A 13,560-nucleotide genomic window follows, 5' to 3' on the forward strand; every position below is an offset into this window, starting at 1 on the left:
AGGTAGAAGCACCACCAGCCATGTAATTTGAAAAACTTGCTGGAGTAGGAAGCCAGTTTCAGTGATTAAAATTAGCTGCAGCCTTGGCCAACTGTTCCATTCTCCATCCCTGCAGCAATTAAGAGGGGAGGCAGGCTAGGGGTTTAACTCAACATCCCCTCAAGGGTGAGGGACATCCTCACCTCTTGCTAGTAAAATATTGAGAGAAGAGAAGATAGATTAAGTAAAAGGCAGTGTAATTAGGTGTTAGCAGATATAGAGTAGGATACTAGGAAGTGAAGAGCATTCTGGAAAAACTTGCTTCCAATGCTTCATCTATGCTTCAGTAGCTCAGTGTATGGAAAGAGGCAAAGGTGAGGAAATCGGCATTAGCTAGCTGAGAATAGACAGAGCTGGCAGTTGAGCCCTGAGGTTAGGAAGGCATATACTCCAGGAAATAATCAGCACACAGGCCAAGAGCCTCATTGTAGGCAGCACACAGCTGGGGCTCCCTTCCCCATGTGATGGGGCCTCTATTCTTTCCAGCTACTGCAGGCCTTTGATGTCACAATTGGGGAGGGTCAAGGTTTTCTGTTAAAACACGATTTAAAACTGCCTGACTTTAGGGGCTGAGAATCCAATTCAAGTCTGAACAAATTTTCTTATTAATCTGTTGTGAATGTAAATCAGATGTGTTTTTTTTGAGTCCATGATAGGAATTCCTGCTTCCTTTGTAACACTGCCGAGATTATTGGTTAGTGTAGCCCTGTGCCCAGATGAATGAAGCCAGCAGATGACAGATCAGTTTGGAAAAGGGACATGGGACGTGCAGGGGTTGCCATACAGACCTGAAGCCCAACAGTGGAACTGTCAGAGAGGGACGGATCCTTCTAAGAACAAAGAATTGAGACAATTACCAAGAACTCCACCAAGAGAGCACCAGGGCAGTGATAGAGGGGTTGCCTCCCGCAGCCAGGGAATGGTATATATTAAGCAGAAGGATCCAGGTTCAATGTCTAGTTGCTGCTGCCAACTTCCTTCCTATACAACCCCCCCTTAAATCACACCCACCCCGCCATGGTCAAAGCAGGAAAGGGATTCTCAGCCTCCAAGGTAGCTGCCCTAGCTAACAGCCTGGGTGCCCCTGGGAAGATACCCACTCTGCCCCAACTGTGTGCTCCCCAGAGACTGGTAGATATTAGAAAAGGTGAATTACCGCAAACTCAGAATAGGTGCTGGCAACAGAATTAATGCTGAAGTTGCGCTGGAGGGGGGCCGAGCCAGGGTACCCACCACTCAGGATGCTGCCGTTGAGCTCCAGGTTCTCCTTGTTGGCTCCATGCCTGCCAGTACGGGGTGTTTTCTTCCCTGAACAGGTGGAAGCAGCAACTGGCTGCAGAGAAAGGAAAGAGATCCATGTATCCTCCTTCTAATGAACGTGCACACACAATACCTGCACTGGTCAACGGCTGAGACTATCTTTATATTCATGTCTAGAATCCTATACTTTTTAGTTAAAAAAAATATATATATGGGGCTGGGTGTGGCTCACGCCTATAATCCCAACACTTTGGGAGGCCAAGGCAGGAGGATTGCTTGAGGCCACATGTTCAAGACCAGCCTGGGAAACATAACAGAACCCCATCTCTAGAAAAAAATTTTTTAAAATATGAATTCTTGATTTACAGAACACCTATCTTGTGCATAGTCTAATAAAATATTTGAAAGACTGTGCTTTACCACATACTTTTCAACATCTCTACTGAGTACTTGGCATGTCTAGTGATCTGGTTTCACTGGGCTGGAACCCACATGTAGGGGACCTAGCTCCATACCAGCTGAAGACTGGGCTTGGAATTGAGTCCACAGTGACCCTGCCTGATCTTCAGTTTCCCAGACATCCCAGTGCTTCTCATGATACCAGTGGGGCTCAGAGTGACTGTTCTCTTTTTTTGCACATTAATTTTGGACCATTATTTAATGGTGAGCTAGCTTATATCTGTCAACTCTCAGCATGTAAGTAAGAACCAGGCCGGGCGCGGTGGCTCACGCCTGTAATCCCAGCACTTTGGGAGGCCGAGGCGGGCGGATCACAAGGTCAGGAGATCGAGACCACGGTGAAACCCCGTCTCTACTAAAAATACAAAAAATTAGCCGGGCGCGGTGGCGGGCGCCTGTAGTCCCAGCTACTCAGGAGGCTGAGGCAGGAGAATGGCGTAAACCCAGGAGGCGGAGCTTGCAGCGAGCCGAGATCGCGCCACTGCACTCCAGCCTGGGCGACAGAGCGAGACTCCGTCTCAAAAAACAAAAAAAAAAAAACAAAACAAACAAACAAAAAAACCCAAAAAAAAAACAACAACAAAAAAAGTAAGAACCAAATCCAGGGATCTTAGAATCCAGAACAAGTAGGTGGGGCCTCTGGGTGAACAGGCTAGGGATGCATGTGAGGATGTGCTTAGACACAGGGCATACTAACCTTGCTGCCAGAAGGAGGAAGTCGAGACACAGGGGAGTGGTAGATTGTCCCTCCAAAGATAGGCCGAATGCTACTATTGGCCGTAGCATTGGACATGGTGGTAGTGTTCAGCTAGAGAGAACACACGGGTTACTTATGTGCAGTAACATCCTCAGCATTTCCAGCAACCCGTCTCTACCCTACAGAGAAATGACTATTGGAGGCAGTCCAGGGAAGATGGGTTTACATGGTGAAGGGCCTGCTGTGTCTAATACTGCATAGGTTTGAAGAAACCTGTGGAAAATTTTCAAAGCCTATTGATATCCAGCAAATGGAAATGTAAAATGGTACAACCACTGTGGCACAAGACATCTAGCATACGACCCAGCCATTCTACTCTCAGGTGTCTCTACCCAAAAGAAACGAAAGCAGACATCCATACAAAGACTTAGATGTAAATGTTCATAGCAGCTACCTGCAACAGCCAAAAGCTGGAAACAACCAAATACCCATCAGCAGGTAAGTGGACAAACTGTGGCAAATTCATACAGTGGAATGAATATTGATATGCAATAAAAAGGAGTGACCTTTTGATACATTCAACAACAGAGATGAATCTATACTAAATGAAAGAAGCCAGACAAAAAAGAATATATACTGCGGGATTCTATGTAAAATGTTTCAAAATGCAAACATCTGTAGTTAAAGAGTAAATCCTTACTTGCCACAGCTAGAGGCTGGGGGCAAATCAGGAGCCAGAGAAGGAGGGAGGTAATACAAAGAGGCACTAGGAAACTTTGGGGACCATGGAAGTGTTCATTATCTAACTTATGGTGACAGTTTCATTATGTAAACGTACATATGTCAAAACTTACATGCTAATAAGAGCTCTAAACGTTTTTGAGATGGGGGTCTCACTCTGTCACCCAGGCTGGAGTACAGTGGTACAATCTTGGTTCACTGCAGCCTCAACCTTCTGGGCTCAAGCAATCCTCCAACCCCAGCCTCCTCAGTAGCTGGGACCACAGGTGTGTGCCACCACAACCAGCTAGTTTTTGTGTTTTTAGTAGAGATGGGGCTTCAACATGTTACCCAGGCTAGTCTCCGAACTTCTGAGTTCAAGCAATCCCCCTACCTTGGCTTCCTAAAGTATTAGGATTACAGGCTTGAGCTACTGCGCCCAGCCAAAACTTTTTTTTTTTTTTAATTAAAAAAACTCTAGGTAGCTGGGCACAGTGGCTCATGCCTGCAATCCAGCACTTTGGAAGGCCGAGGTGGGTGGATCATCTGAGGTCGGGAGTATGAGACCAGCCTGACCAACATGGAGAAACCCCATTTCTACTAAAAATAAAAAATTAGCCGGGTGTGGTAGCGCATACCTGTAATCCCAGCTACTCAGGAGGCTGAGGCAGGAGAATCGCTTGAACCCGGGAGGTGGAGGTTCATGCCTGTAATCCCAGCACTTTGGGAGGCTGAGGCAGGAGGATCTTCTGAGGTCCAGAGATTGAGACCATCCTGGCCAACAAAGTGAAACCCCATCTCTACTAAAAATACAAAAATTAGGTGGGCATGGTGGCACAGGCCTGTAGTCCCAGCTACTCAGGAGGCTGAGGCACAAGAATCACCTGAACCCAGGAGGCGGAGGTTGCAGTGAGCCGAGATCACGCTACTGCACTCCAGCTTGGCAACAGAGCAAGACTCCATCTCAAAAACAAAAACAAAAAAAACACACACATTTTAGGCCAGGCACAGTGGCTCATCACCTGTAATCCCAGCACTTTGGGAGGCTGAGGCAGGAGGATTGCTTGTGCTCAGGAGTTTGAGACCAGCCTGGACAACTTAGTGAGACCTTGTTTCTACTAAAACTCAAAAAACCGCCCCCCCCCCCAAAAAAAAAATTAGCTGGGTATGGTGGCATGTGCCTGTAAGTCTCAGCTACGTAGGAGGCTGAGGTTAGCGAATCACTTGAGCCCAGGAGGTTGAGCTGCAGTGAGCCATTATGGCACCACTGCATTCCAGTGTGGGCGACAGAGCAAGACGCTCTCTAAAAATAATTTATGTTATAAAATATGAGTAGGGAGAAGAAATAATGCTTTTATTTATCAAAAAGAAAAAAGTAGGTCAGGCGCAGAGGCTCACGCTTGTAATCCTAGCACTTTGAAAGTAGAGGTGGGTGGATCACCTGAGGTCAGGAATTCAAGACCAGCCTAGCCAACATGGAGAAACCCTGTCTCTACTAAAAATACAAAATTAGCTGGGCATGGTGGCACATGCCCGTAATCCCAGTTACTTGGGAGGCTGAGGCAGGAGAATCGCTTGAACCTAGGAGGCAGAGGCTGTAGTGAGCTGAGAACACGCCATTGCACTCCAGCCTAGGCAACAAGAGAGAAACTGTCTCAAAAAAATAAAAATAAATAAATAAATAAATAATAAATAAAGTCCTCTCTGACTTTGTGCTGTAGAGATGAAGAATCATTACATGTTTCATTTAGTAAGTAAGCATGAACGTTGTTTTTCACATGGTACAACATGGCCACCTCTTGGCCTTACAGGGAAAACAGCATTACAGGTTTTTGGGAAAACCAATGAAGCTTTCTTTTCATCATTACCAGAATGTTAGCAATCATTCCCCCCTACCCCTCAAATTTAATGCAAGGACTCAAGCGCAGACACCAAAGCTGGCCACTCTGTGACTGTCACTATAAGCCGCTATTTAGCCTTCCATTCACTCTCAAGTGGACTTGACATGAAGGGACAGAAGAACCCTTTCCCCTCTCTGCAGGACAGAGGGCAAGAGATGTAGGGAAAAGAAAGATTAGACTGTTACTGTGTCTATGTAGAAAAGGAAGACATAAGAAACTCCATTTTGATCTGCACTAAGAAAAATTGTTTTGCCTTGAGATGCTGTTAATCTGCAACTTTAGCCCCAACCCTGTACTCACAGAAATGTGCTGTATGGAATCAAGGTTTAAGGGATTTAGGGCTGTGCAGGATGTGCCTTGTTAACAGTATGTTTACAGGCAGTATGCTTGGTAAAAGTCATCGCCGTTCTCCATTCTCGATTAACCAGGGGCACAATGCACAGCGGAAAGCTGCAGGGACCCCTGCCAAAGAAAGCCTGGGTATTGTCCAGGTATTTTCCCCCACTGAGACAGCCAGAGATAGGGCCTTGTGGGAATGGAAAGACCTGACTGTCCCCTAACCCGACACCCGTAAAGGGTCTGTGCTGAGGAGGATTAGTAAAAGAGGAAGGCCTCCGTCTCCTGCATGCCCCTGGGAACGGAATGTCTCGGTGTAAAACCCGATCATATATTTGTTCTATTCTGAGACAGGAGAAAACCGCCCTGTGGCTGGAGGCAAGATATGCTGGCGGCAATACTGTCCTGTTACCCTTTACTACACTGAGATGTTTGGGTGGAAAGAAGCATAAATCTGGCCTACATGCACATCCAAGGCACAGTACTTTCCCTTGAACTTATTTGTGACACAGATTCCTTTGCTCATATGTTTTCCTGCTGACCTTCTCCCCACTATCACCCTGTCCTCCTGCTGCATTCCCCTTGCCGAGACAGTGAAAATAATAAAAAATACTGAGGGAACTCAGAGACCGGTGCGGGTGTGGGTCCTCTGTATGCTGAGCGCTCGTCCCCTGGGCCCACTGTTCTTTCTCTGTACTTTGTGTGTGTCTTATTTCTTTTCTGTCTCTCGTCCCACCTGACTAGAAATACCTACGGGTATGGAGGGGCTGGCTCCGTTCAAAGAGGTGGCTGGGACTACCCTCACCCACTCCCTTGAAATCAGTGCTTCCATAAGCCTTGTGTTTACCTTACGTGCTTTGCCCGGTGTGTTGGGAGCCAGTCCTCGCCGCTTGCTCGGTGTTCGAGGAGCGCTGCCATAGAGCATCTCTGTCTCTGTCTGTTTTTTGTTCTTGAGTTGCTGCGTGAAAGTCAGAAGCAACAGTGATACATCTTAGGAAGAGAGCAGGTCTGGGATGGCAACAGAAGCAGGACCATGTCTCCGCCCATGTCTCCGCAGCCAGAGCTAAAAAGAGCTGCCACAGGCTCCCTATTCAACAAACCCTGGTCCCTGGCAGAGACTCTGGGCTGCTCAGATTACCATCTTCCTCTTATCCCAATTTGTGCTCACGTTCACACTTACTCTTTCCTGCTTGGCTCTCTCTTTCTCCAATCGATGCATCTCCCATTGTTCTGCCACATACTCCATGAATTTCTGCCCATTCACCATAAATGCCTTTGAATGTTCCTGTTCCCACAGTTCAATTCGTGCCTTCAACTCTTCTTCCAGCTGAGACCAGAAATAAGGACATGTTAATTACTTCAACTCTTTAGTGTAAAGCCCAAATGAAATGATTTCTCTAGAAAGTGACTCCTCCTCCCCAGAGCATCACTAGCCTCATCTCAGGTAGCTGGGCCCACATAGGTACAGGTCAGAGTGACCAGAAATCAAAGCCCGGAGACATTTCATTCACACAACATACAAGAGTGGAAAATGGCAAGAACCCAAAGTTTGACCACTAAGGTTTTGGCGCCTGAAGTTGGAGGCAGCACAGTAAAGATCAGCAATATGAAATAGGCAGTGAACATTAGGAGCAGGACTCTGAAATCAGACATAATGGGGTTCAATCTGGAATCACCGTCTTTACGGGCTGTGAAGCAGTGAGCAAATTTATGTAACTTTTTTTTTTTTTTTTTTGGGACAGTCTGCTGCCTAGGCTGGAGTGCAGTGGCACGATCTCGGCTCACTGCAACCTCCACCTCTCGGGTTCAAGCGATTCTTGTGCCTCAGCCTCCTGAGTAGCTGGGATTAATAGGCATACACCACGCCTGGTTAATTTTTGTATTTTTAGTAGAGATGGGGTTTCGTCATGTTGGCCAGGCTGGTCTCAAACTGCTGGCCTCCCAAAGCCCTGGGATTACAGGAGTGAGCCACCATGCCTGGCCAGATTTACCTAACTTCTTAGTACCTCCGTTTCCTCATCTGTAAAAATAGAAATAATACCAACCTCATAGGGATGTTGTGAGGAATAGATGAATTACTAAATGAGAGTGTTTTGAAATGATATCCCTGACTTAACTCAAAAAAATGGTGGTATTATCAAAGTGGAAAATGGTAATGAAGCCCACAGGACTCTCTCTCTCAAAGGCTTTCCTTATGTAACTGGCTGAATTGTGTTTCTCCCCAAATTCAAATGTTGAAGCCTTAACCCCCAGTACCTCAGATTGTGACTGTATTTGGAGACAGCGTCATTAAAAAGAGAATTAAGGCCAAGTGTGCTGGCTCATTCCTATAATCCTAGCATTCCTGAGGCCGAGATGGGAGGATTGCTTGAGGCCAGGAGTCCAAGACCAGCCTGGTCAACATAGCAAGACCCCATCTCTTGAAGAAACAAAAAAAGAATTCAGTTAAAATGAGGTCATTAGGTGGGCCCTAATCTCATATGACTGGGAGTAATTAGGCCACACATATCGCGGGAAAACCATGTGAAGACACGGAGAAGACGACGACCATTTACAAAGCCAAGGAGAGAGGCCTCAGAAGAAACCAACTGTGCCAATGACATGTTGTCATCAGATTTGCAGTTTCTAGAGTTGTGAGAAAATAAGTTGCTGTTGTCAAAGCTGCCCAGTACGTAGTGTTTTCTGTTTTTTGTTTTTTTTTTTTTTTTTGAGACGGAGTCTCTCACTCTGTGGCCCAGGCTGGAGTGCAGTGGCGTGGTCTTGGCTCACTACAATCTCTGCCTCCCGGGTTCAAGCGATTCTCTGCTTCAGCCTGCTGAGTAGCTGGGATTACAGGTGCCCGCCACCATGCCTGGCTAATTTTTGTATTTTTAGTAGAGACCAGGCTGGTCTTGAACTCCTGACCTCGTGATCCGCCAGCCTCCCAAAGTGCTGGGATTACAGGCGTGAGCCACCACACCCGGCCTGTAGTGCTTTATTATGGCAGTCCTAGCAAACGAATACGCCTTGATACACAGTTGCGTATACTGAATATATAACTTATCTCTGCCTAAGCTTTGAAGAAAATCATTTTGGGGCTAAACAATAGAAAGAAAAAGACATACAAATAGTGAGGTATCTTTGTAACCAAGCACCAAAAACCCTTAGCAATAATATTACCTTAGGAAGCATTTTCTGGAGCTTGGCTCGTTGTTTTTCTTCTTTTAGAAGATTTCCTCCTCGGTTTGTAAATCGATTCGGATCTGAAGCTTTCCTCTGTGAAAAGTACATTTTAATTAGTAGAAAGCCTGACACCATGAGACCAATAACTTCTGTTAAGAGTCTTTGTTCTTGCTGGGCACAGTGGCTCACACCTATAATCCCAGCACTTTGGGAGGCCGAGGCGGGCGGATCACCTGAGGTCGACAGTTCGAGACTAGCCTGGCCAACATGGTGAAACCCCATCTCTACTAAGAGTAAAAAAATTAGTGGGCCTGGTAGCAGTCACCTGTAGTCCCAGCTACTCGGGAGACTGAGGCAGGAGAATCACTTGAACCCGGGTGGCGTGCAGTGAGCCGAGATCACGCCACTACCCTCCAGCCTGAGCAACAAGTGAGACTCAAAAAATAAATAAATAAATAAAAATAAATAGTTAAAGCTTCTCATCCTTTTTAACTTTTTATTAACTTTTCTGTTTTTTACTGTCGTCTTCTTTCTAGTCAAGTAATGCAATGGGACAGGAACAAATCTGTAACTGGCTGTGATCACTGAGTTATAAACGCCACTACTCTTGGACCAGCATGTGTTTTCTTTTAGAACATATATAGTATATCAGAACAGTAATGCAAGTATATAGCTTGTAATTATAAATTAGGTATGTATACTCAAAAATAGGGGCACATAAGCAGAAAAATTTAGAAGACATTCTTGAAAATTAAATTGTTTCCCTTCCATACTGCTTGGTTGGTGATAGCCAATTGTTACTAGACAGGATGGTAATTCATTTCTTGTTTTCTTCTTAAATACTGGCATGTCAACAAAGGTTGCTGCCTTAGCTCCTTATTTATGGTTTTTGTTTTTTTTTTTTTTTTTTTTTGAGACGGAGTCCTGCTTTGTCACCCAGGCTGGAGTGCAGTGCCTTGATCTGGGCCCACTGCAAGCTCCGGCTCCTGGGTTCATGACATTCTTCTCCCACAGCCTCCCAAGTAGCTGGGACTACAAGCGCCCACCACCATGCCTGGCTAATTTTTTGTATTTTTTTATTACAGACAGGGTTTCACCATGTTAGCCAGGATAGACTCGATATCCTGACCTGTGATCCGCCCGCCTCGGCCTCCCAAAGTGCTGGGATTACAGGCATGAGCCACCGTGCCCGGCCTCCTTATTTATGTTTACTCTTCTTTTTGTTGTAACCAGAAGTAAAGAATAACTGAGGACAAAGACATCTGTTCTTAAACAGCTGTAAGATATCCCATAGTTCTCTCCACTTCTGAGTCCTAGTTTGCTGCCTGTAAACTTGAAGGAGTTGAATTCAGATTCTCTGAAGGCCCTGTGAGCTCTAACAGGGCCAGCATGAACCCAAGAACAAGGTGTCCCTCAATCTGTGCCCTACACGCCTCACTTGCCTCACCATAGTCCCTGAGCTCTAAAATGCTCTGAAGGAACCCATCCGTGCTGCCTATCAGAAGAAAAGGAATCAATATCCATGCAATTTTCTAAGTAAATAGCAAAAGCTGGAATGGTAGAATGTTAGTTGCCTGCCCCAACATCCATTCTTCTCTCCTTCCTTAGTAACAGAACCAGAATTTACCTGGGGCAGCAATTCACCCAGCCTCACCAGCAGCTGACAGCATGTGAGCCACGGTGCTGTGAAGAGAGCCAGGAAGAGCTCTTGAAGGAGTGAGGGGCAATGCCTTCTTTGTTCCTCCTCCACCACACTGTCTGAAATGTGCCATCAGGGGCCAGGCGCAGTGGCTCACGCCTGTGATCCCAGCACTCTGAGAGGCCGAGATGGACGGATCACCTGAAGTCAGGAATTTGAGACCAGCCTGGCCAACATGGTGAAACCCTGTCTCTACTAAAAATACAAAATTAGCCGGGCATGGTGGCACATGCCTTTAATCCCAGCTACTGGGGAGGCTGAGGTAGAAGAATTGCTTCAACCCATGAAGTGGAGGTTGTGGTGAGCCAAGATCGCGCCATTGCACTCCAGCCTGGGTGACGAGCAAATCTCCACCTCCAAAAAAAAAAAAAAAAAAAAAGTGCCATCAGGGTGGGAGCTCTAGTAGCAGCCATCCTGGCCCTGAGAATAAGGTCCACCCTTAGTGGTGGGGCAGCGCCCTGGGCCGGAGAAGCCTGGGGCCCTGCTCGCTGTGCAGATCTGCTATGCCTGCCCCATACTGCCCACCTCTGAACCTCATTCATGCAGGAAATGCCAACCTTATTTAAGCCATTAATTTTGGGCTTTTCTCTTATAAGACCCTGCAGATAAGCTTACCAAATAGAGGGGTCAGCAGAAATTTAGAGAGACTTAAAGATGGGGTATCAAAAGCCTGGCAAAGAACAAAGCTAACTGGACTGATTCCGTACATGGCATGGTTTAACAAAAACACAAAAACTAGGGCAATACCTCAAACTCTAAGAAAAGCCTCCAGGTTTCTTCCCACTTCTGGACACCTTCGAAGAGTTCCTTGTGAACTTCATAGTAGTTTTTTAACTGCACAATCTCAGCATCGTGGAGCTGCAGCAGATTTTCTGTGTAGTCCTCTGCAAAATATAGGCCCAGTAGTTTAAAACAATTCCTCTAGTGTTTAGTATCCAATTTTACAAATCATCCATTCCCTAAAATGGAAATAGACTCTTTCCTTATAGTAAACTGATACAGGAAGAGGCAATGTGTGTGTGTGTAATAGATATATAGTGGTTAATAAAAAACCAGCTTTGTCACAATCGGCCTGAGGGACTAGGGCCTAAGAGACTAGGATAGAGACTAAAATAATGTCAAAAATCTGCATCATCTCTTGCCTTGTCTTCGGTTTCTTTCATATTCTTCTTTTCTGTCTTGCCCAGCCAGTAGAGGGGTGGATCACAGAAAATGTGCAAAAACATCTGTTGAATTTAGTTGGGATAGCTTCATCTTTATATTCAGTTCAGTTCAGACTAGAAATCCACTGGGCTCCAGGAGTCAAGCTCCTTTTGGCCCAAACATAGGCTCTGGCATTTACCACTGTATGTCTCTGGGTTAAGTTACTCAGTATTTATGTGCTTTAGTATCCTTAGCTCTTGACATGAGGATTCTGTGAAATAATATTAAGGGTTTGACACTGCACCTGCAAAAAGTAAGCACCTGATAAAAACTTAAGCTTCACAGCTAGAAGCTACACTGACATATTGCTTCAGAAAGCAAGAGACGAGTATTTCCCAATAATATTTGCAAATACTTTTTCATACAGGAATGGCAATTATGCTAAATGTCTTGAAAAGGTGGCTTTATCTGTTCAGAAGAGGAAATACTTCCTGTTGAATGTCTGGATGTCTTAAAAACTAGTGAGCAGGCCACAGGAAGACCACACTTTTGACTGGGTGTGGTGGCCCAACACTTTGGGAGGCCGAGGTAGGAGGACTGTTTGAGCCTAGGAATTTGAGACCAGGTTGGGCAACAGAGTAAGACCTGTCTCCAAACAAACAAACAAACAAACAAACCAAAGACCTCACTCCTGTACTAACCAGCATAGAAAGGGGCAAAAGCTTGTCTCTGCTCCTGGCTATAAAAGCACTGGTCCCAGTACTGAACCAGCTCCACTCGAATTGCCTCAATCACTTTCTTCATGTTTTGCATTTTCAGTTCTTCCAACCGATCCACTTCTAATTGCAGCTGAAAGAAAGAAACTTGTTAAAGGTGGCTGTCATACTTTTATATTCACTAAAGTTTGCAAAAGTTCCCTCCCTTTTAAGTAAAATTATAATGCAAAGCCACAAAGGTGTTATAAATCAATATATATATTTTTTTGAGACACAGCCTCACTCTCTCGCCCAGACTGGAGTGCAGTGGCACGACCTTGGCTCACTACACCCCTCCGCCTCCCAGGCTCAAGCGATTCTCCTGTCTCAGCCTCCCAAGTAGCTGGGATTACAGGCATGTGCCACTACTGCCTGGCTAATTTTTGTATTTTTAGTAGATACAGGGTTTCGCCATGTTATCCAGGCTGGTCTCGAACTCCTGATCTCAAATGATTCACCCACCTCAGCCTCCCAAAGTGCTGGGATTAGAGGCATGAACCACTGCGCCAGGCCAAATCAACAGTCTTTATGACTGACACAGAAGGGCTAAGAGAAGACTCTGACCCAGTACCCATTGGGTTTCTTACCGCTTTCCGGACCTTGGCCTTTGACCCAGACATAATGGTGGCCACAGCTTCTCTTTCTTCTTCAGGTATTTGCAACCTGTCCCAGAGCTCTCGGATTTGAGCACGCAGCCCCTCACACACTGCTTCATTTTGTGATTTCCGCATTTCCAGCTACAGCACAGAAAGCCAGTGTCACTCACAGCAAAGCAGCAACAGAGGCTAGCCCTCTGGCCTCCCGCAAAGAAACGTCTGGACCCACAGGTAGAGGAGGCACTTTCATGAGAACTCAAAGTAGCATGTTTTCATGCCTCCTAAACACAAGCTGTAAGGCTGTCAGGATCTCGGACTCCAAGAATTAGCATTCAAATTTAGAACTGAAAACAATTTTAATTAAACACTAATCTAATTCAAATGACTAATGTTATTTCATCTATAATTTCATTTTCTTGGAGCTACATATAAAGCTTTTTTAACTAGTAAACAAAAATCAAGGTTGTATATCATATATTACTATCCTTATCTTCCCTCATTCTCTCATCTTACATTGTCTCCTTATTTAAGACTGAAGAAACAGCTGTCAGTTTTTTTCAAACTATATACTACAGAGATCCTAGGGCATAATTTGAGAAGACAGTACCTGCCGTAGCAACTTTTGTAGTGTTGCAATATTCTCCAAAGACAAACAAAAGGCATCTTCGTCTTCACACACCACATCTCTTTCAAAGCTTGTGTCTGGGGTGTGGTCTAATTCTTCCATACACAGTATGATCTGTCTCTTTATACTGACAAACTCCTCACGCCTAGAAGCCTTTAAAACAAAGCA

The 13,560-nt window shown here is 45.4% G+C and overlaps 2 protein-coding genes across 59 annotated transcripts in view; one reads left to right on the forward strand and one right to left on the reverse strand.

Moving 5' to 3' along the window:
* RCCD1 (RCC1 domain containing 1) overlaps positions 1–13,560 on the forward strand; it is a 31,356-nt gene that overhangs the window by 13,984 nt on the left and 3,812 nt on the right. For 10 of the 39 annotated variants that reach the window (XR_012415439.1, XR_012415435.1, XR_012415443.1 and 7 more), the window contains 2 exons: positions 2,838–2,953; positions 5,767–6,037. The exons of 2 other annotated variants lie outside the window; for them this stretch is intronic. Coding sequence is in view for 9 of the 37 variants with exons in the window: in XM_045397444.3 (XP_045253379.2) it covers positions 2,717–2,886 (170 nt within the window). In the remaining 28 variants the exon portion in view is untranslated. Of the gene's footprint in view, positions 1–2,640; positions 3,038–5,766; positions 6,038–7,673; positions 7,724–13,560 lie in introns of those variants that run through there. 27 more of the 39 variants (XR_010588287.2, XR_012415437.1, XR_012415444.1 and 24 more) reach the window with 6 other exon arrangements.
* The window catches only part of PRC1 (protein regulator of cytokinesis 1), a 29,025-nt gene that overhangs the window by 2,215 nt on the left and 13,250 nt on the right, over positions 1–13,560 (reverse strand). For 7 of the 20 annotated variants that reach the window (XM_005560525.4, XM_005560528.4, XM_065548445.1 and 4 more), the window contains exons 5-14: positions 13,375–13,545; positions 12,759–12,908; positions 12,118–12,265; positions 11,021–11,157; positions 8,572–8,667; positions 6,593–6,739; positions 6,260–6,370; positions 2,456–2,566; positions 1,196–1,372; positions 828–869 (exon numbers count right to left, since the gene is read on the reverse strand). In XM_005560525.4, coding sequence (XP_005560582.3) covers positions 828–869; positions 1,196–1,372; positions 2,456–2,566; positions 6,260–6,370; positions 6,593–6,739; positions 8,572–8,667; positions 11,021–11,157; positions 12,118–12,265; positions 12,759–12,908; positions 13,375–13,545 — 1,290 coding nt within the window. The remainder of the gene's footprint in view (positions 1–827; positions 870–1,195; positions 1,373–2,455; positions 2,567–6,259; positions 6,371–6,592; positions 6,740–8,571; positions 8,668–11,020; positions 11,158–12,117; positions 12,266–12,758; positions 12,909–13,374; positions 13,546–13,560) is intronic. The other 13 variants (XM_073996764.1, XM_005560531.5, XM_065548452.2 and 10 more) reach the window with 3 other exon arrangements.

Source organism: Macaca fascicularis, chromosome 7 (genome assembly GCF_037993035.2).
Source record: "Macaca fascicularis isolate 582-1 chromosome 7, T2T-MFA8v1.1".
NCBI lineage: Eukaryota > Metazoa > Chordata > Mammalia > Primates > Cercopithecidae > Macaca > Macaca fascicularis.